Genomic DNA, 22,422 nt, shown 5'->3' on the forward strand with positions numbered 1-22,422 from the left:
AACAAATTTTATTTCCGAAGACTATATTCAGAGTGAGAAAACAATTTTCCTTAAAACTAATATTATACACATGTTCATATGTTAGGAACTAGTTATATGCAATATCAAGTGAATCTTGTGATTAGAACTGGTCAGATTTACTCATATAACATAAATGGTTAATATTGGCAAAATGAGTAATAGATCAGATTTTCTATGTGAGATATTGACACTTGAGAGATTTATAATGTTTTACTGCTGTGAAAAATGGAATGCTGAGGAACATTTGTCTATTGTTACACATTTATACACAGAATTCACAAATTACTAATTTCAAATAATAACCAAATGTTTCTTGTAAGTCTATAGTTTTTGCTTTTAATTTCTTCTTGTAACTTTGTGAAAAAGACCATTCATGTGAAAACCTCAGATTTTGATCTGCACACAAATACACAAGTAGAGATTGGAAGCGTGAGCTGGAAAAGCAGGAAATACTGCTCGGATCCTTATAAGGATTTTTAGATTTTCACTTCTGGGTGCTCCTGGTTGCTGCAATCTAACCTCCCATCTCCTTGAAGGCCATCTCAGTTTCTGATGAAATACTACTCAGTTAATTTATACATATGCTATCTTGCTGTTTTCCTAAGGAGTACAGGCAGAACTGTGATTCACCTACTGTTTTAAGTTTGGCTAGCTTTAAAAACAGATTATCTCACTTACATGTGGAATCCAAAAAAGTCAACTCACAGAAGCAGAGAGTATAATTTCGATTGCCAAGAGCTGGGGGAGCGGGAGGCAAGGGTATGATGGTGAAAGGATACAAAATTTCAGTTAGACAGAATGAGTAAGTTCTGGATCTATTGTATTGCATGGTGACTGTGGCTAATAATGTATACCTGAAAATTGCTAATGCCTGAAAATTGCTAAGAGACTAGATCTTAAATGTTCTCACCACATACCAAAAAAGGTGCAAGGTAATGAATATGTTAATTAGTTTGATCTAATAATTTCACATTGTAAACATGTATCAGTACCTCACATTGTACAGCAAAAATAGATATAATTTTTAGTGGTCAATTATGCTGTAATAAACATATACATAAACATGTATGATTTTATTGGTCAATTATACTATAATAAAACTGCAAAAAATAGTTATAATTTAAACAATAATTTGGAAGAAAAAATAGCAAGTGGTTGGAGATTAAGGAAGGTGGGACCAGTAAATCCTCCAAGGAGAGGCATACAATAGTTTTTTTTTTTTTAAGTCCTTCATTAATATTATAATTTTTAATATAGATAATTTCTTGACACTAATCCAGTTACATATGTATGAGAACACTGTGGATAAAACTAAAAGCTTTAAAGTTGAGTAAAATAAACCAGATACAAAGAAGCACATACTTTATGGTTACATTTATATGAAGTTCTAGAAAGGCAAAATTAAGCTATAATAACAATCAAAATCATGGTCCTGAGGGAATTACTGGAGAGTGGCATGAGGAAACGTTCTAGAATAGTGGGAAAATTCTATGTCTTTATTGGGATAGTGATTATGTGAGTGCATATACTTGACAAAACTCATGGAATTAGACCTTAAAAATCTGTATTTTTTGGGTAATTTATATCTTAATAAAAACCAGAACAGATGAGGGTTAATGAGTGTTTCCTTGAAGGTCTTTACATGGGTCAGTTGATAAGGAGTTGTGGTAACAGCCATCCAAAATTCAAATCATGAATCTGTTCCTACCAGATGTATGACCATAGACAAGTTACGTACATTCTTTCTTCAGTTCCTTCCCTTTTAGGAGAAAGCATCTACTTTTTGTTGTAGAGATTAAATTAGATAATACAAATGAAGTGTCTAGGGCAATGTCTGGTGTGTAGCACATGTTAAGTATTAGCTACCCTTATTTTTTAGGGAATGGAACTTTTTAAATTAAAACAAATCAAACTATTTTAGGATAAGCAGGTGAAACAATCTTTTTTTAATCAATCACAGAAATATTTTCACTGGAGACAAATTAGACATTTATATAAGCGAAGTAAACTTACAGTCTCATTACCATTCAAATTTCATATGCATATTCATACTTATATGCATATGAAAACATTACACATATGTTATATATTCTATAAATATATACAAAACAGTAATGGAAATACGCTGTACTATTTTGAACACCTTTCTAGTCAGCTCTACATTTTATTTACTTTTGAGACAGGGTCTCACTCTGTTGCTCAGGCTTGAGTGCAGTAGTGCGATCTCAGCTCACTAGAGGCTGGACATCCCTAGCTAAAGCAATCTTCCTGCCTCAGCCTCCTGAGTAGCTGGGACCACAGGAAAGCACCACCATGCCCAGCTTCTTTTCTTTGTTTTTTGTAGAGATGAGGTCTCACTATGTTGCCCAGGCTAGTCTCAAACTCCTGGGCTCAAGTGATCCTCCTGCCTCAGCTTCCCAAAACACTGGGATCACAGGCATTAGCCATTGCACCGACCTCTACATTTTAATAGCTGAATAGCCTTCTGTTATATGAAGATACTTTTTTTTTTACAGAATAAATACTCCATTATTGTATATTTAGGTTGTTTCCAAGTTTCACTCTAATGCTTGGGTAAGTATTCTTTTAGCTAAATATGCATATTATTTATTCCCTTAGGATAAATTCCTGGAAGTAAATTGCTGAATCAAAACTATGTATATTTTAAAGAATTTTCCTTTTCTACATTAAAAATAATTATAATGTAATTCTGATTATAGGAAAGAAAACTTATGAAGCTTTATCAGAAAAAATTAATCTCATATTTCATACCTCATATTGGACATTTAATAGGTAACCAGTTTTAAATTTGTTGTGTTTTCCACTGGGATTTCTTTTAATTCCTTTAATAAAAGCAGAATTGGATCGCTCAGATTACTTTGTAACTTACTTTTATTCTACTTTTTCATACCTCTTAGCATGAATGTCTTTCCAGACCAGAATACAAAGATCTCACTTATTCATTTATGAGCTGCAGAAGTTGACTATGATTTATTCAACCATTCTCGTATTGAAGAACATGAATATTACTTCAGATATTTTTGTTATAAATATTACTGCAATTAACATTTTAAAGTCTTTTGATACATATTTTCCACTTGTTCTTCAGCAATTACCTTTTTCGCATTCCCATAGCACTGGGGCTACTTCCCTTTAGTTATAGCATCATTTAGCATTATTTTTGATCTTGTGCCAATCTAAAAGGCAAAAAGTGGTATCTTGTTGTTTTAATTTGCATTTCTTTGATTACTAATTAGGTTGAACTTTTTCATATGTTCATCGGCCAATTTGCATTTCTTCTTTTGTGAAATGCCTGCTTGGGTCTTTTATGTACTTTACCATTAAAGTGTTTTTCTTGATTAAATAGATTATGTAACTGTCATATGTTGCAAACATTTCTGTCCATTTGGCCTTTGCTTATAACTTTTTATGAGTCTTTAGGACTTTATAAGTATTAAATAATTTTAATGTTAAACATATCTCTGTCTTCTTTGTGTCTTAGGGATTTTTTATTTATGGTTACATAAATTTCTAATCTATAAATACTGGCATATATTATGAAATAAGGCTCTATTTTCTTTACAAAAGATTAATCAGTTTTAAATCATCCTTTGCTATTTCTAGCTAAGCTTAGATGCTACCATGATCACATCAGTGAATTTTTAAATGTGTAGTTTCCTGATCTATTCGTTTCTCTATTTCTAGATATTTTTGTTGTTATAGCTTTACCAAATATATCTGATAGGGCATCTACTCCCCCTCATTACTTTTTGTTTGTTTGTTTAGAGATGGAGTTTTGCTCAGTCACCCAGGCTTGAGTGCAGTGGTGCGATCTCAGCTCACTGCAACCTCCACCTCCTGGGTTCAAGGGATTCTCGTGCCTCAGCTTCTTGAGTAACTGGGGTTAGAGGTGTGCGCCATCACACCTGGCTAATTTTTGTAATTTTTTTTAATACAGACAGGATTTTGCCATGGTGGCCAGGCTGATCTTGAACTCCTGACCTTAGGTGATCTGCTAACCTCGGCCTCCCAAAGTGCTGGGATTAGAGGTACGAGCCACCACGCCTGGCTCCCTCATTGCTTTTAAATCATTTTCTTAATGTAATATATTTATTTCAAAAAAATTTTCAAATAATTTAATGAGATTCCTTGTCCATTCCTTACATCAAAAAAAAATGTGATTTTGATTGAAGTTCTATTATAAGTAGTTTTTAATAAAGAGATTACTGGCATGGAAAATATGTAATCTTGGAACTTGTTGTATCTCCACTTATTCAATTCATTGTCTCTCAGTAGATTTTGAATGGCTCTTTATCCCACACAAGTCTAGAATCATTTCGCTAAGTTTATTCCTAGACATAACTTGCTAATTGATATGGGAATCTCTTTAACTCCGTTATGCCTTCTTCTTGGATGTAGACATATTTATAACCAGCTTCCTCGCTGCATTTTTTGATTAGGCCTAATGGCTTTAAGTTTATTACTTTGGATTTTACAAAAAAAAAAAAAGTGATAACACCTTTAAATAGTTACAGTTTCAGATCCTCTTCTCCCCTAACCATCAATTACTGTCTTTTATTTCACTTTTCTTATGTATTGACGAGGATGTCTAGAATAATTGAATAGTATGAGTAATTGGTAATAGGTATTCTTGAGCTGTTTTTGGAAATCCTTCTGGATTTCAGTAATGAGTATGATGTTGGCACTTGGTTTAGTATCTTTAAATTTGCACTTTACAAGATGTTTTACTTTGCAATAGTCATTGAATTGTTAAGTAAAGCACAAACGTGAAATTCAGACTAAAGTGCAGGACTTCAATGAAAAGTGAAAAGAGTTTATTTCATCACTTTCATTATTTCTTTCTCTCAGTAGCTGTTTGCCCCCTCTCACTTCTGGCTTGCTTCCTTTTGTGCTATTATTGTTTTAGGTTTGACTACATAAGAAGAAACTATAAATTTATATGTGGTACAAGATCATAACTAATATTATAAAATTAGCCTAGAAGAAGTGATTTGCAATGTATAGAATAAGGGAATAATTTCAAGATTATTTGAAGGGCTTTAAGAATTGGTAAGAAAAAAATAGACAACCAGTTAGAATAAGGCAAAGCATGTGTAGAGGCAACTCTTAAAAAAAAATACGAAAGTGAGATGGGTCAAATGGTGCACACCTGTAGTCCCAGCTACTAGGGAGACTGAGGCAGGAGGATCACTTGAGCCCAGGAATTCAGGGCTGTAGTGCACCATGACCATGCCTGCAAATAGCCACTCCACTCTAGGCTGGGCCAGCATAAGAAGATTCTGTCTTAAAAAAAAAAAAAAAAAGAAATGGAAAGATATTCAGTTCTGTTGTTTCACTAGTTGATTTTTGGAAAACACCCACAAATATAACCAAGCCCACAAGTTAGGTGGGTAAATGATACATTTTATCTATATGCATTCAGCAATGTGAAGCAGATGCCAAGCAACACCCCCATGTGGAAGACAAGCTTCCTTAAACTTCATAGGACACTATTTTCCATGTAGTCCATCAGAGTGAGCATTTTTCATGACCATTGGTAAGCCTGCTTGCTGTTATTCTTGAAGGCAGAGGAAGGGTGTAAGACCTCCCTGGTCTCTTCCAAGTGTTCTGGGGACGTTGGCCATAAGCCTCCTTGCTCAACAGGTGCAAATAACTGGTCATAAGTTGACCAGATGCAAGTGTATCACTGATGATTTGCTCTTACTGAGTTTGGTTTCCTTTGTATATAATGCCATACTATTCAGCTTTTGATTTGTAATATATTCTTCCTTAAAGGAATCGGGACTTCTTGAGGAATCCAGATGAAGTTGAAACACTATGTTTTTATAAGAGAGTAAGGCTGCTTTCAAAGACATCTATAGTTTGTAACAAAAGAACTAGATTGAAGGGACTTTGTTTAGTCTGTGACAAGTATGAGTATTAAAATGAAACAAGAATTTTTGTTAATGTAACTTTATAATATGATCAGGAGGAACAAACAATCTAAAATGTGTTAAAATAGCATTTTCAAAGTGTGGTCCAGGGACTCTCAGGGTTGGTGACATCACAAGTTTTCATAATATTGCTAAAAATGTATTTCAATCTACTTCTCTCCAAGGATATGGTGGAGTTTTTCAGAAGTTATGGAATGTGTGGTAATAGCCTTGTCCTAATGGAGTGTGTGCTTTGTGCTTTGCATTTTTGTCCTTTACAAACTCCTGGTTTTAATTTTGAATAGAATAAGTATAGAAAGATATAACCTACATAAACCAAAGTTATTTGCGGCCCTCAGTCTTTAAGGGTACATGGTGGGGCCTGAGACTAAAGAGTCTGGGAACTGCTGCACTAGAGAAAAGTTTTACTGATGTCCGTTAAACAATGCGTATTTACTGACCAGGGGAAGGGCAAACCATTCCTTTTCTAAAGACATGCAGAGCATTTCATAAAATACTTTAACTTTACCGATTAAATGGTGAGAGACCTGTTAAATTGATTCTTTGTGGGTGTTGAGTTTTAGGTCACTGGCTAACTCTAGAAGTGGACCAGGAGAAAACCTGAAATGTGAGTCTTCTACGAAATAAAAGGCCTGAAAATGCTTAGCATTACCCTATCCCATGACTACAATAATTGAGAAAAAGCCTTCTCATTTTGCTCCCCCTCCCGGTTCCCCCTTTCTCCCATGTTTCCCTCCTCCTCCCCGGCTTTTGCTTTTCCTTCCTCCCTTCCTCCCCCACCCCTCTTATTGAGCACAGGAACATCCTTACTCCAATTGAAAGATAACATTGTTTGTACTTAAAGGGCTCAAAAGCTGAGAGTCTCTGCTTTCTGTTATTTTTAGTACTTGAGTCATTTCTGTATCTGTTTCTACTGATAACTTTTTCTCCTATTTTGGTTCATATATTTTCTGCTTCTTTACGTGTCTAGTGATTTTGGATTAGGTGAGTGATACTGTGCAGAGTTGCTGGATTTAAAAAAAAAATTTCTGTAAATATTTTTTGGCATTGTTCTAGAATGTAGTTACCTGGAAACAGTGTCATCCTTTTGAGAGGCTTGCTTTTAAGCTTTGTTTGGTGGAATCACAGCAGCCTTTAGTCAGCTCACTAATGGCATCTGAATTTTCATGTTTTTCCCCTTTGGCTGGTGGGAACACCTGTGTCATCTCTGAGTATTGTTCTGTTAATTCTTTCAGTAGTTCTTACCTGGTTTGACACATCTACTGGTCAGTACTTTCAGCTAAAGTCTCAAGGGGATATCTGCAAATCTAGAGTTCACTGTTCACCTTATCTTCTGTAGTAAATTGCACAGTGTGGTCTTAGTCACCTTGGCCTTCCTAAACCCAAAGTTCTCCTTTACTCAGGGAGACCACCAGGCCCCACCAGGATTCTTGTGTCTGTCCTGTGACCTGGAAACTCTCAGCAGGCAATAGTCTGGGGCTATCATAGGGTTCACTTTGTTTTCCCCCTCTTCAGCTTCACTGTCCTGTGCAACCTGATGTCCATTGTCTGAAAACTGCTGTTTCATGTATCTTATGTGCTTTTGTGGTTTTAGGTGAAAGGTGAAACTAGTTTCTATTATCCCATGTTGGCCAATGCAGAAGATTTGGAAGTCTTTTTTTAATGTCTAAAACACATCCACTTTGAGAGTCAATTGAAATGATCTTTTCCACAATAATTATTTTCTGACCGATAGTTTAAAGATAAGTCATGAAAATTTAATGCCAGTATTTTTTTTAAGTCTGATTATGGATAGATTCAGGGAGCTATTTATTTCCTTTTAGATTCACAGAGTTTATAATATTTCCTGCTCACAATAATTGTATTTCTGCTTCCTTTTTGTATGTGTTACTTTAATGGGAATGTATATTTCCTTTTCATTAAGGCTGCCTTCAACAATTTGTCATAAATTCACTTCTGTTAGTGAATTCTATCTACTATTTTTTCTGTTTCTTTATTTTATCCTTAGTACCAAAAAGCTCCTCATGTGATACCAATTTATTACTAAAATGTCTCTCTGTTTATGTTATTGGAATTCTTCATAAATTGACTATCCTCCGATGTTGAATGTTGTAGGCCTGTGTGGAAGGGACTGTCTTCTATTTATTCTATTTTTAATCTAATTCTTGACAAAATAAACCCAATTTTTTTTTTCTTTTTCCCTTTCCGTCTCATATAGGGACTGGCATAAAGGGCAATCCATAAAATTACAAATGATAAAGGTATTTTTTGGTTTCAACTATTATTCATACACTTAAGATATAGACACATTTTTTTCTTAGCAGTAGTTCATTTTATTTTTTAACTTTTATTATTATTATTTTTTGAGACAGAGTTTCGCTCTTGTCACCCAGGCTGGAGTGCAATGTCGCGATCTCGGCTCACCGCAACCTCCGCCTCCTGGATTCAGGCAATTCTCTTCAGCCTCCTGAGTAGCTGGGATTACAGGCATGCACCACCATGCACAGCTAATTTTTGCATTTTTAGTAGAGATGGGGTTTCACCATGTTGACCAGGATGGTCTCGATCTCTTGACCTCATGATCCACCCGCCTCAGCCTCCCAAAGTGCTGGGATTACAGGTGTGAGCCACCGCACCCGGCCTATTTTTTTAACTTTTAGGTTCAGGGTTACACGTGCAAGTTTCTTATATAGGTAAATTTGTGTCATGTGGGTTTGTTGTACAGATTATTTTATCAGGCAGGTATTAAGCCTAGTACCCATTAGTTATTTTTCCTGATCCCTTCCCTTCACCCACTTTTTACCCTCTGGTAGGTCCCAATATCTGTGGGATACAATGGTTTTAATTGAAAAATTTAATTTTTTTTCAGGTGATTCTAAGTATGACTGGCTATGTAAAGAAGAATTTATTGAACTCAAAGACATATTCTCTGTGAAACTGAAACGGCGTTGTTCTGTTAAACAGCAGAGAAGTGGTACTTTATTAGGTATCACACTCTTCATTTGCTTGAAAAAGCAGCAAAATAAACTAAAGAATTCTACACTTGATCTTATTAATTTAAGTGAAGACCACTGTGACATATGGTTTAGACAGTTCAAGAAAATATTGGCAGGTAAGTACTCCTTATGGGAATTTTTGAAATCAGCCCAGTTTCCTTGATATAGATGATTAATCTAGACATGTTTTGAATAAAAGCAACTTTTAATGATGTTGAGGTAGTTTCCTTCTGTTCCTAGTTTTTGTGTGTTTTTGTCATGAGAAAGTGTTGAAGTTTGTAAAATACTTTCTCTACATTAAGATTATCATATTTTCCCCTACATTCTGTTAATATGGTATCTTACATTAATTGATTTTCATATGTTTAACCACCCTTGCATTTCCAGGAATAACTCCCCCTCAGTGTACGAACTTTTAAAGATGCTATTGAATTTGGTTTGCTAATATTTTGTTGAGGATGTTTGCATCAATATTCATAAAGCATATTGTTCTGTAGTTTTTCTGTACTGTTTGACTTTGGCATCATGGAACGAGTTGAGAAGTAGCTCTTGAATCACCATTTTCATGAAGAAGCTTAAAAAATATGAAATAAAATTCTTAAATAATTTAGCTCACTTGAGAGTTGTTTTTAGAAGCATATTTATTTTTCTATTAATGTTTCTTTTGACCTTATGTAAGAATGTATTTTCCTTCCACTCACACATTGATGGCAAGTATGTATATGTGCTCTGTGGCCTAAAAACAAGAAGTTTTTGAATAATCATAAGAGGCCATGCTTTATGCTCTGGTAATTGAGAATTACCTATTTCACAATAGTTTTTTATAAAGGTTAGTATCCAGAGAAAAGAGAACATGTTCATTAGAATATATCTGCTAATGAATTCAGTGTACCTGAAATTTCTAAATGACATTTTCATATTTTGCATACTAAATAAAATTCCTAAGTACAAATATGCAATTCATAAGTACAAATATGATGCAATTTGGATTTCTAGAAGTTATCAGGTTAAAATATCTGTTTTAGGATTGATTTCCTTTTGTCGTAGGTTTGTGAATCTTGCTTGTTTTTCCTTTAACTCATTTCTTTTTGTTTGCCACGTTGATCAGAGTAGAGGCAGCTTGTGTAGTTGATGGCATAGTTTAGGGTTAGATGGCACAGGACAGAAATGGGTGCTGGACAAAGAGCAGTCACAGAGCAATATTAGAAATTTCCAGTTTCAGCATCATTGATAAGGAAAACCATGAGGACCCAAGTTGATCAAAGGCAGCCAGCCAATAAAGTTATGCTGCTGGGAGATGAGCTGAGGTGACATTACATTAAAATTGGAAGACCCTCTTACTAAGTGGCTTGATGCTTCCCTGTTAGCCCCTTTGGGACTTCCAAAAAGACTTGATTCTTGCAGAGGCAAGAACCCACAGAGGCCATAGTGTAGTTTATCTTTCTGAAAACATAGAAAATATGTATAATTAAATGAAAGCACTTTAATAGTGAGTCTTTTACAGTGTTATTTCAAATATATGTCAAGTGATTTAAAAAGTAAAAATAAAAATGAAAATAATTTCAATGGAATTAAATTAACATGACCAGGTATTCATGAGACTTGCATGATCTTGTCATACAATAAGGATATGCCATTTAATTAGGGGCATCAAAGCTCTTTCTTGCCCTTAAAGTCCAAAGAACTCTTCTCCTATGGGGCTTATGAAGGGCTAGGCTGAGGCAACTTCAATATATCTCGGCAATAAAACCAGTAGAAAGTAAGATGCAGAGGACATCACAACAAAGCTCAATCCAGTAAAAGCAATTTTACAGGAGTAGAGGGATTTGCCAAAAACAAAAACAACAACAAAAAAACACTGTCCAAATATTCAGCTTAATGCGTGATGTTTTGGTTTGGTCTGGGGTTAAATTGTAGGCAAATTACAGAGATGAATAAACTACATATCCTTTGCTGTACCATCCTCTGGAAATGTTACTTTCTGAACCTTTGATTTTGATAAGAAAATGGAGGCACTCAGGAAGTCATTCTCTGGTATGGTCTTAGAGAACAGAGTGATTTTGCTGATTAAAAGCAAATAGATTGACTTTTTAAATCAACTCGTGCAAACAAACAGTTTTAAAATCCTCTAATGAAAGCGAAGGAACCTAACCAAGACTGATACATTACTGTTCCATCTCTTTACCAAAGTGGACTCAGGGAGTCCTATGGGAGATGCCAACTCCTTATCCTACTCCCTACAAAGACAGTTCTGGGCCATCTTCATCAGACACAAATGAATGGTTGAGGATCCAAAGCTCTCTACATTTTTTTTTTTTTTTTTTTTTTAGTGTCTCACTCTGTCTCCCTGACTGGAGTGCAGTGGCACGATCTTGGCTCACTGCAACCTCTGCCTCCTGGGTTTGAGCAATTCTCCCTGCCTCAGCCTTCCAAGTAGCTGAGATTACAGGCACCTGCCACCACACCTGGGTAATTTTTGTATTACTTAGAGATGGGTTTTCATCATGTTGGGCAGGCTGGTCTTAAACTCCTGACCTCAAGTGATTCCCCCTCTTTGACTTCCCAAAGTGCTGGGACTACAGATGTGAGGCATTGTGCCTGGCTGGCACTTCTCTTTTAAAATTAGTATCTCAAGAAGTTTTTTCTTTAAGAAATTTCTTTCACTTTCAGGTCCATGTAATTCTGATATTCATTGAAGTGCCTATCCCAGGGGTTTTGGTTGTTTTGTTTCGATTTTCATGTTTCAAATTTTTTTTTAAAATTTCTGCATTAATTTTGTTAATCCAAAATGCAGGTGCATGTTGTTGTTTCCATATGTTTGTGTGGTTTTGAGAATTCCTCTTGTTCTTGATTTCTAATTTTATTTCACTATGACCTGAGAAGATGCTTGATATGATTTTGATTTTTTTTTATCGTAATGAGATGTGACTTATGACTGTGGTCAAGTTAGAGGAATGTTCCAGGTACAGATGTGAAAATTGTATATTCTGTGTTGTTGAGTGGAATATTCTGTAGATGTCTGTTAGGTCCATTTGGTCAAGAGTCTGACTTAAGTCCAGAGTATACCTTTGTTAGTTTTCTGCCTTGGTGATCTGTCTGGTGCTGTCAGTGGGGTGTTGAAGTCCCCCATTATTATTGTATAACCATCTTTTTTTCTTAGGTCTAGTAGTATTTGTTTTATGAACTTGGGTGCTCCGACATTGAGTGCACATTTATTTAGAATAGTTAATCTTCTGGTTGAATGAAACCCTTTATCATTATTTAATGCCTTCCTTTGTCTCTTTTTACTTTTCTTGGTTTAATGTCTGCTTCTCCTCATACAAGAATAGCAATATCTGCTTTTTTTTTTAATTTGCCATGTGCATGCTAGATCTTTCTCTATTCCTTTCCTTTGAGCCTGTGGTTGTCATTACATGTGAGATGGGTTTCTTGACTTCAGCAGGTGTCCTTTAAGTGAAGCATTTAGGCCATTTATGTTCTAGGTTAACATTGATATTTGAGGTTTTGTTTCTATAAATTTGATATTTGAGCATTGTTCGGTAGTTGTTTTCTAGTCTCAATTGTGTAATTGCTCTATAAGATCTCTGAGCTTTATACTTTTGTGTGCTTATATGATAGCAAGTATTATTCTTTTGTTTCTGTGTTTAGAATTCCTTTGAGTATTTCTTGTATGGCAGGTCTGGTGGTGACAAATTCTCTTAGTGTTTACTTGCCTGGGAAAGACTTTACTTCTCTTCCATTTATGAAGCTTAGTTTGGCAAAATATGAAATTCTTGGCTGGCATTTTTATTTTCTTTAAGGGGACTAAACGTAGGCCCCTGATCTCTTCTTGCTTGTAAGGTTTCTGCTGACAAGTCCTCTATTAGTCTGATTGGATTTCCTTTATAGGTAATTTAGCCCTTTTCTCTAGATGCCTTTCAGATTGTTTTCTTTGGTGGTGGCCTTGCATAGTCTGATGAACTATATGCCATCTTGTATCTTGCAGGTGTTTTCTGAGTTTCTTATATTTGGATGTCAACCTCTCTAGCAAGCTTAGGGAAATTTATTGCTTCAAATATGTTTTCCAATTTGCTTACTTCTTTCTCTTCCCCATCAAGAATGACAATAAGTCTATAGGTTTTGTTGCTTTACATAATTCCATGTTTGTCAAAGGCTTTGTTCATTTTTCAGATTCTTTATTTTTGACTAACTTGGTTAATTTGAAAGGCTGGTCTTCAAGCTCTGAAATCTTGTCTTCCACTTGGTGTAGTCCATTATTAAAACTTTGTGTGTGTGTGTGTGTGTGTGTGTGTGTATGTGTGTTTGAGATGGAGTCTCGCTCTGTTGCCCAGGCTGGAGTACAGTGGAGATCTCAACTTACTATAACCTCTGCCTCCTGGGTTCAAGTGATTCTCCTGCCTCAGCCTCTGAGAACCTGGGATTACAGGTGCATGCCACCACACCTGGCTAATTTTTGTATTTTTAGTAGACACAGGGTTTTGCCTTACTAACAGAGCTGGTCTTGAACTCCTGACCTCAGGTGAACTGCCCACCTTGGCCTCCCAAAGTGCTACAATTACACGTGTGAGCCACGGCACCCAGCCTGCTTCCAAGTGTATTTTGATGTTCCCTTTAGTGAATTTTTCAATTCCAAAAGTTCTATTTGGTTTTATCTTAATATGGCTATCTCATGTTTCATATCCTGCATTGTTTTTCTGGTTTCTTTGAAATGGATTTTAAATTTCTCTTGGATCTCATTGAGTTTCCTTGCAATACATATTTTTGTTTCTTTAATCTGCCATTTCAAAGTTTTCAACGTGGTTAGGATCCATTGCTATAGAGCTGGTGCAATTCTTTGGAGGCATAAAGACATTATTTTTGTAGTGTTGGGGTTCTTGGGCTGATTCCTTTTTATTTGAAGGAGCTGCTGCTTCTTATTTTTGAATTTCCTATTGTTTGGGCAATACTTAAACATTTTTTTCCCCCCTGAGGGTATGACTGGTGTATGTTGTGTGTGATCATTTGATCATTTGACTTTGTTTCTGAGTGTTTTCAGGGGACCAAGACCCTGGATTCCTTAGGTGTAGTAGCTTTCTTAGATGCTGCTTGTTGTAGCAATGTATTGGATATATGAGCTGACACACTATCTTATGTGAGGCTGAGGGTGCAGAAGTCTCAGGAAGTTTATTTTGTGGAGTAGCACTAAGCCTTTCTGGTAGCGGGCTTTTTATTTGATAGCACAGTTCAGGCTGCAATCCAGTAGGTGGCACTTAAGAACCAGCTTGCCCTCAGTTAGGCTGATGTCCAGTAGAAAGGAGCACCTGCTCTGACAGGGGAGTGGCAGGAAGAGATTGTGTTGGTATGTGCTGAGGCCTTTGGGGTCAGGGGCTGGGGGTTGGGGTGGGGAGGGGCACTAGGTCCTTATCCAGTACTGGCAGGAATGTGATCTACTTTTCTGTCATGCCCTATCATGGGGCTCATAACCTTCAGTTTATAAAGATTTTGTCCTTTGGTTCCCAGCCATAGTGTGGCTGTATGTAGGTTATGGATATGCCCCTCTGAAGGCAACTACCAAAATGGTCTTGGGGCAGAGCCTCTTCCCCGAGTCTAGGGCAGGGAAGTCCATGACTTGCCTGTCCTCCATTGCTGGGACACTGCTGTTCTGTGTAGGGATGGGGAATTTGGCCCCACCCTTTATGTAAGCCTAAGTGGCATAGACTCACTTTCAGCAGGATGAAACCGTCTTGTAAAACATGAACTCTTTCTTCAAGTACCTGTGCTGGCCCCCAGTGGAAAGAACCACTGCTGCATCTTCAACAGCGTATGGGATGTGAGGGCATTGCCAGAGATGACCCCCCCTCCATGTCCATTTCTTGACATGGTGTTGCCCCCTTTAGCAATTGGGATTGTGCTCACATTTCCTTTGTCCCAAAGGGGTTGTGGCAGGTTTTGCCCCGCTCTATTATAGATGGCCTACCCTGGGGTTCCACAGCTCCCTGGGAACTTGCTGGTCCCTGGGCTTTTCAAAGTCAGAACAGGTTATGTGGTATGTTTGCCATGGGATCTAGTGCTACAGAGACTCAAGGGCAGAGAATCCCTGTGCAGAGCAGAGACCCACCACTGGTGCACAACCTATGGTGACCTCCATCTCAGTTTTGGTCTGAGGGGAGTATGGAAAGACCTGCAGGAGCTGCCCATTGAGTTCTCTGTCCCTGGGAAATTCCCAAATTGCCACCAATAACATTGCCCTGGGTTGCAGGGGTGGGGCCCTGTGTTTTTTGGGAGTTGATCGCTGCCAGAGTCTACCTGCTTTTCTTTTGTGCACCCCAGCTTCTTCCCATGGGCACTCCAAAAGGTCCTGGCTCTGTTCTCCCAATTTTCCATTAGAAACTTGTCCATTTGACAGTAACTTTGATCTTCTTTCTAAGAAGAATTGGCATCCAAGGTTTGTGGTCAGCCATGTTGGAAAAAAGGAAAAGAAAAACTAGTTTGTATCAAATTCTGAATGTCTATGGCACTGCTTAACTCTTTACAGGATTGTTAACAAAAGAAAATCTTTTTAAACCAAACTCCTAATTTTTTCAAATTTGTAACTGAAAAAATAAATGTATGAAGACATAGTTATATACAATTTGCCTAAAAAAGAATAGGAATAATTACTACTTATCTTGGACCAAAAGCATGTTAGTTTGACATTTGAATCCTTTCTACTATAGTAAGTAGTGGTGTAAAAAATTCACTGTAAGAGTCTGCAGACATAACAAGTTATCATTAGACTGCCGAGACCGCCACATAATAGAGCAAGCAGAGAATGGAAACCATGCGTATTAAAAATGATCAACCAAAAAAGAAATTGAAAACATAAAATAATAGGGTGCTATCACAAAAGGATAGCATTTATGTTATGACCTATGTACACATGAGTATCAGTTTTTAGAATTTTATCTTTCTTAGGACTTGTTCCTGAGTCCAAGGATTGAGAGGTTCTGATAAAATAGATCTGACTGAGTCCCAAGCATGGGCTTTCTTTAACAATCTCCTCAGTGATTCTAATGTGTTGCCAGGACCAAGAACCATGGATGGCCAAGATTTTAGCAGCACAGTTTGATTTAATGAACATATGTAGAACCCTGGATGCCACACTTAACCAAAGAAACCTTTGCAGGGATTAATTATAGGTGACAGAACATGCTATATTCTTGTTATTAAATATTATTAAAGGTTAACCATTACTGATCCCTCAGTCATGTAAAGTTCTTACTTCTTTTCCAAGAGTTTTACTTTATGACTGGTTTATGGGATCCTGGAAAAGATGTGGCAAAGGTTCCCTTAGAGTTTCTCTTGTCCAGCAACAACCGTAATGCAGAACCTCTACCCTTTCAGCTGAAAGCTATTAGCTCTTTAGAAATGTTTCATTCTATTTATACCTGGGATAAATGACATCAGGCAGTCTTTCCTAGGGCTTCCCATGGGCCCTGGTGGCATTTTTATTCTAAGGGAGGGATGTATTTTTGCAGGTAATTGCTCATAATTATCCTAAAAACAAATAATTGGTGTCTTATTCAAGAAAATTATATTTCTGCTTTAGTCATTGATGGAGTATCCTGAAAATAGGAGTTAAGTATATCCATTGTCGTGTTATTTTTGATATATTTCAAATCCTTTTGCTAGGAAGAAGCCCTTTGACTGTGCTTTGTATAACAAAACTTCTTTGGAGAAATCAGTTTAGATAAAATTTGTCAGATCTTATGTGATTATATTCAAAATGCTAACTGAAAATTCTCTAAATATTTTCAGTAAAATGTTGAATTAAGTTTGCATGCTGTTAAATAAGTTAACATTTCTTCCTTTACTAAAGTCATTATTTTAAAAATTTAAATCCTAATGATAATAGCTGATATTTATTAAGCGTTTAGTATGTACCATTTTTTGCTAGCAACGTTTATGAATGATCTCATTAAATTATAAAAGCATCAAGAACTACAAATGTTTTTATGTAAAAAGGGAAATAAAATTAGTTTGAGTTTTGCTGTGAGGTTTGAAGAATAAAAACGTATGACTTAGAAAATAGTATAATTAAGTGAATTTTATTATTGTACTCAACATCTCTCAGTTTATAAAAGAAAAAAACAAGGCTTAAATAATGTAAACATCAGTTAACAAGGTTAAACAACTGGAAGAAGGTAAAGGAGCTGGAACCATCTGTACATGTCTGAATCTGGAGCAGGAACCCTTAACTGATGTGCCATTCTAGCAGGTCATCAGTTACCCTACAATATCTGTTAAGTATACTTTACTGTATTTAGGCTTATAGTAGATTTAGATTCTACTGTAAAAACAAGGACTTCAGACACTTGTTAGAAAGTATCCATATCATCTTGTTTGATAATTGTCTCTTTCTAGTGTTCTTTTCTAAATATCATGATTCAGAATTCCAAACTCTTGAAGCAGGCAACTTTTAGGGTCAGCAATTTCTCAATACTTAAAGTTTCCTCATGACTGTTGCTCTTGCTGAGATTTCTCAAATGCCTTGGGCTGAATTGGGGGTGTACTATGAAAAAAAATGGCAGACATTTCTTTTTGTTAACCTAAAGGAATTTTAAAAACACATATGAACACACCGGTTTGTGACTGATTATCAAGCTTTATGTTTAGCAGCATTTCCTAAGCAAAACACAAATTCTGTAAACCTACAGAACTAGATAAAATGTTGACTAAATCCTTAGATGAGAGTATAATGGATCGTCACTTAATAACATTTGTCACTGAAAAGAAATGATGTAAAAAGTGATAAAGTTCTACTCTCACAGTATGAATAAATAGGAAGTACATAATATTTTAAATTAGGCCACAAATCATTATTAAGCCCCTTAGCATTCATTAGACTACCATTAATGCTAATGAAATTGTGTGGTATTTGTAGAGATATATGTAACTCCAGAAATTTTATTATAATTGTGTATGAATATATTTGTTGTTTGAGTTAGGTAGCTGCGTATTTGCAGTGGCTGTATGCTGAAGGATTCTGGTAATAGTTTTCAAATCAACCATTTTTTTCTCATTGATTATATTTAAAGCAACGGCATCTATTTTTTACTATATTTTTTGAAAAAATACCTCAAGTGGAAAATTACATATTTTAAAAAAGTGCATTTTCAGTTTTTACTAGTTTCATAACTTTGCTCTTTTTTCAGTGGAAAGAACAGAGATAGGCAAAGGTGAAGCCTGTGTGTGTGTTCAGGTTAGATGCTGGGCCCTTCATAGCATCTAATGCCAGACTGTGCTCTTGTCAGTGCCTTCCCACTTGATAATTAAGCCACAGAGCCAGGAACTTCCCTCTGTCTAGAATGCCCCCCTTCTCTTGTTTGCCCAGTGAAATCCAGTTTGAAGTTCAAGGTCTGGTGCAAACCTGGTGAGCCTCTTCAAAACTAACTGCACCTGAGCAAAACCATGCACTTACTCTTGAATACGTTCCTGGCACTGCTCATACTCTGATAGAACACGTCGTTACTTAATGTTAACTGTGGGTTCACAAACGGGATACTTTTACTTTAAAAAGACTAACTCTTCTTAGCACAGAGATTATTAAGTGCTTGGAACAGAGTTTCACATATAGTAAGTGTTCAATAAATATTTATTATTTTTTATTTCTAACACTTGGCACAGTGCCTAGCTCAGTAAATGTTGGTGAGGTGAGCTGAGTATACTGCTTATCTATTACGTGGTAGGCATTATTCTAGTTGATTCTGTTGTAAACCAACTCATTTAACCCTTGTTACAACACTTTTATTATAGTCAATATTTTTTAATCCTCACAGATGACTAAGGAATCAGAACTCTAAGAGACTGGTTGACTGAGAGATTGGTCAGGTGCTTAGAAAGTGGTAGAGCAAGATTCCTATCCAGGCTTTCTAATTCAAAAACACATTTTTATTTTATTTTGTTTTACTGTACCACACTGCCTCCCAACAAAAATATTTAAAGCCTTAATCTTTTCTTTCTTTCTTTCTTTTTTTAAAAGAGTAGTGTTTTCTTGAAAGGCAGGGGATAATTGACTGTGCTGTATATTTGGGACTAAGTGTATCATGGTCAAGTATATTTAAAATGTGGCAACACTGGAAAGGAGTCCCTGAATGAGCTATGTGGGCTGAAGGATCTCTAGATGAGAAACTGATAAATTTGGTTAGCAAGGAAAGCCAGCTAGTTATGAATGCTTGATGTTGGCAAAAGAGAGGATCCTTTAAAATCTAAGGGAACAGAACTTTCCTGTTCTCTGAGTTCAGAGCAGAGTAGATAGGCTTCAGACAGCCCAACTTTAACTAGTGGTACTTTAGGGTTTTTTTTCCAAAAGGAAAATGCCATTCTTTACATGCTTCTGAATTGTCTATCTTGTCAAAAATAAAAATTTTCATTTTGTTGCCATATATACAGAATCAAAAGACTTTCAACTCCTAATTGCACAGATGTTTATTTTGAAGCTCTTTAAGCTGTTTACCACAGATACTAGTAAATCTGTCAGAAAGGAGGTGACTTACTTATCCTTGTCCCACCAGATATGTGGGAAGGATGACTATACTAGGTAGCATGGATGGGTCCTCCATTTATCTCCTTTTACTTGAATGGCAAATACATCATTGTCAGATTAATCAGTTAGTCATTGTGACTGATTGAATTTTTATATGGATAATCTGGGTATGGTTCCTAGCTTTACCACTATATCTTCTATTATTTCCTATCTGTAAAGTGAAGTTGATAATGCCTATCTTGCTAGGTTATTGAGATGCTTAAATATGTAATGTATGTAAAGCAGCAGGTACTCAATAAAAGGTAACTCTTAGTGTTATTGCCATGGCTCTCCAGGTGTGTGTTGAGCTTCTATAGAATCCATAACCCAAAACTCTTTAGCCCGTTGAGACCAAGATTAAGCATTGTTTTTCTAGAGGAGAGGGTGAGAGAGATTGCCATTATCCTAATAGAATTCATTATTATCACCATCATCATCATCATGATTTCTTGGTGTGTCAGGGAATGTACTGTGTTTCACATTACCAACAGATGTTAATTTTTACAATATTCCTGAGACAAGAAATTATTACATTTTACAGAAAGCTCGCACAACTATAAAGTTGTGGAATTGGGAATCAAATTCAGGCAGTCTGTCCCCACAGTCCATGTTCTTAACCCACCATGCTCTCCTGGCACTTTAACAGTTAGGTGGCATACTCCACAGTCTATAATATCGCTGCAAAGATAAATCTAATTTTAAATCTGGTGACGTTTGTTAGTTCCTGTTTTAGATATGCCATTCAGATTATGCTATACTTATGACTTCTACCTTGGTTGTATATGTAATTGGGCATCAAATATACAAATACTCAAAAAGTGATAGGTGCCAATGTAATATTTTATACTTAATACTCATGTAATCTGTGTTCAATATGTTTGAGGGCTGATTCTAAAATATTGTTCTATATTTGACTTTTAGCCAAAACAATAAGCTTTGTTTATATTAATTATACAGTTGATACCATTCTCATGTCACTAACATGTCCATAAGTAACAGATGAAATTGATCTGGCAATTTTAGATCTGTCGGACCCAGAAGATGAGAGAAAAATTTAAAATGTTTATATTATTAAATCAGCTGGGTCGTGAGAGAAAGAGAAAGACAATTAAGATTTGTTTCACTGGTGGATATAAGTGCTTTGAACTGAAATAAAGGAGTAGGTGTAGGGAGAAACATAAAGAAGTCTTCCTTTTACACAAGTTGAAATTGAGTTTTCTTTGAGGTATAGAAGTGAAGATATTTTAAGAAGCTCCTTAAAGCTTTCTGATGTGGTTTTTCAATCGCTATTAATTTGGCAACATTTCTTCACTTTTTTGGCACAATAGAATATTCCAGGTTTATCTCACACCTTCCTTGCCCTAGCCCAGGAATCAGCCATTTCTCTAAGAAACCAGGAATCAGCCATTTCTCTAAGAAACCGTGGTTCCTTTTAGTGGGGAACAGTATTGGGACACCAGGATCTAAAAGCTAAATGTCCCCCTAGTGGTTAGGAGGTCATAACTTCTAGACTTTTGCAGCAGAAGGAGTTGGGAAATATGTATTAGAAATCATGAGTTTAAATTGATCTTGCTAGTACCTGTACAATCCTACAAAGTTCTTTCCTGTTTGTCCTTTCTATTTTTGTCTCTTTTCTTCCGTAGTAAGAACTATGGCTCCCAACAACAAAGCATCTGCCCATTTGCTCCATCATATAATGTACAAAAACTCCTTTCAGAAAGTGGCTGCCAAACCACTAAGAAAAATAAACTTGCTGAAATGAGTTCAAGATTTATTGGCAGCTCTTTTTTTTTTTGGCCCCCTAGACTGAAAGTATATATTTCAAGTATCGTGTCCAAAAGTTACTTGGGTTAGCTTTTTCCACCTTTTGAAATAGTAATATTATTTGCTTGAAATACAGTTGGCTTTGTTTTTATATTCAGTTTTCTCTATATCTTCATTAATTTCATTATATATATTTAATATGTAGGACATTAACATGTTTCTAAAAGAAAAAAACACTCCACGCATCGTTTCAATCTAATCTCGATTACCCCTTGTAGGTAACCAGTTGCACTGGTTTTTGGTTTATTTTATTTATATTCCTTTTTGAAAAGTTACTATATATATGCTTTTAAATTGTTATTCTTTTTTTACACAAAAAGTAACATACGCCATATATACTTTGGCACTTTCCCTTTTCATTTAAGTGTATACTGGGAATTGCTTCATATCATGTCACAGAAAGCTTCCTTATTTTTTTATTAGCTGCATAAGACTTTGTTGTGTTGTCTGTACCATATTTTATTCAACACTCCCCCATGTGTGGACATTTCAATTGTTTCTAGTATCTGCAATTACAAATATTGCTGCAGTAAACTTTGTGCTTATTTTTTCTTGAAGGTAAATTTCTTGAAATGGATTTCTGGATTAAAGATTAAGTACATGTGTAGTTTTGTTAGATATTGATGAATTCCTTTCTGTTGAGTTTATATCATGTTTTAATATTTACCAAGAGTGTATAAAAGTGTCTATTTCTTCAGAGCCTCACCAACAGATTGTATGTTTTATGTACTTTTATGTTTTAGAATTTTTCCAGTGTGATAGGTAAACAGTGGTATATCAATATAGTTTTAATTTACATTTAAGTTGAGTATCTTTTTATGTTCAGCTCATCTCAGAGCTATTTTTAATGTCTTGTGAATTGTCTTCATATCATTTTCCCATTTTCTATAATACTTTTGGTCTTTTTCCCCCCCTCAATTCTTTTTTTTTTTTTTTAAACAGGGTCTCACTCTGTCACCAGGTGCCAGGCTGGACTGCAGCAGCACGATCTTGGCTCACTGCAACCTTCACCTCCCGGGTTCAAGCAATTCTCCTGCCTCAGTCTCTTGAATAGCTGGGACTACAGGCACATGCCACCATGCCC

At 35.9% G+C, this 22,422-nt stretch overlaps 1 protein-coding gene across 11 annotated transcripts in view; it reads left to right on the top strand.

The window, feature by feature from the left end:
* CERKL (CERK like autophagy regulator) overlaps positions 1-22,422 on the top strand; it is a 135,102-nt gene that overhangs the window by 42,960 nt on the left and 69,720 nt on the right. For all 11 annotated transcript variants that reach the window (XM_035304357.3, XM_078327213.1, XM_035304354.3 and 8 more), the window contains one exon: positions 8,845-9,087. In XM_035304357.3, coding sequence (XP_035160248.1) covers positions 8,845-9,087 — 243 coding nt within the window. The remainder of the gene's footprint in view (positions 1-8,844; positions 9,088-22,422) is intronic.

This window comes from Callithrix jacchus, chromosome 6 (genome assembly GCF_049354715.1).
Source record: "Callithrix jacchus isolate 240 chromosome 6, calJac240_pri, whole genome shotgun sequence".
NCBI classification, from domain to species: Eukaryota; Metazoa; Chordata; class Mammalia; order Primates; family Cebidae; genus Callithrix; species Callithrix jacchus.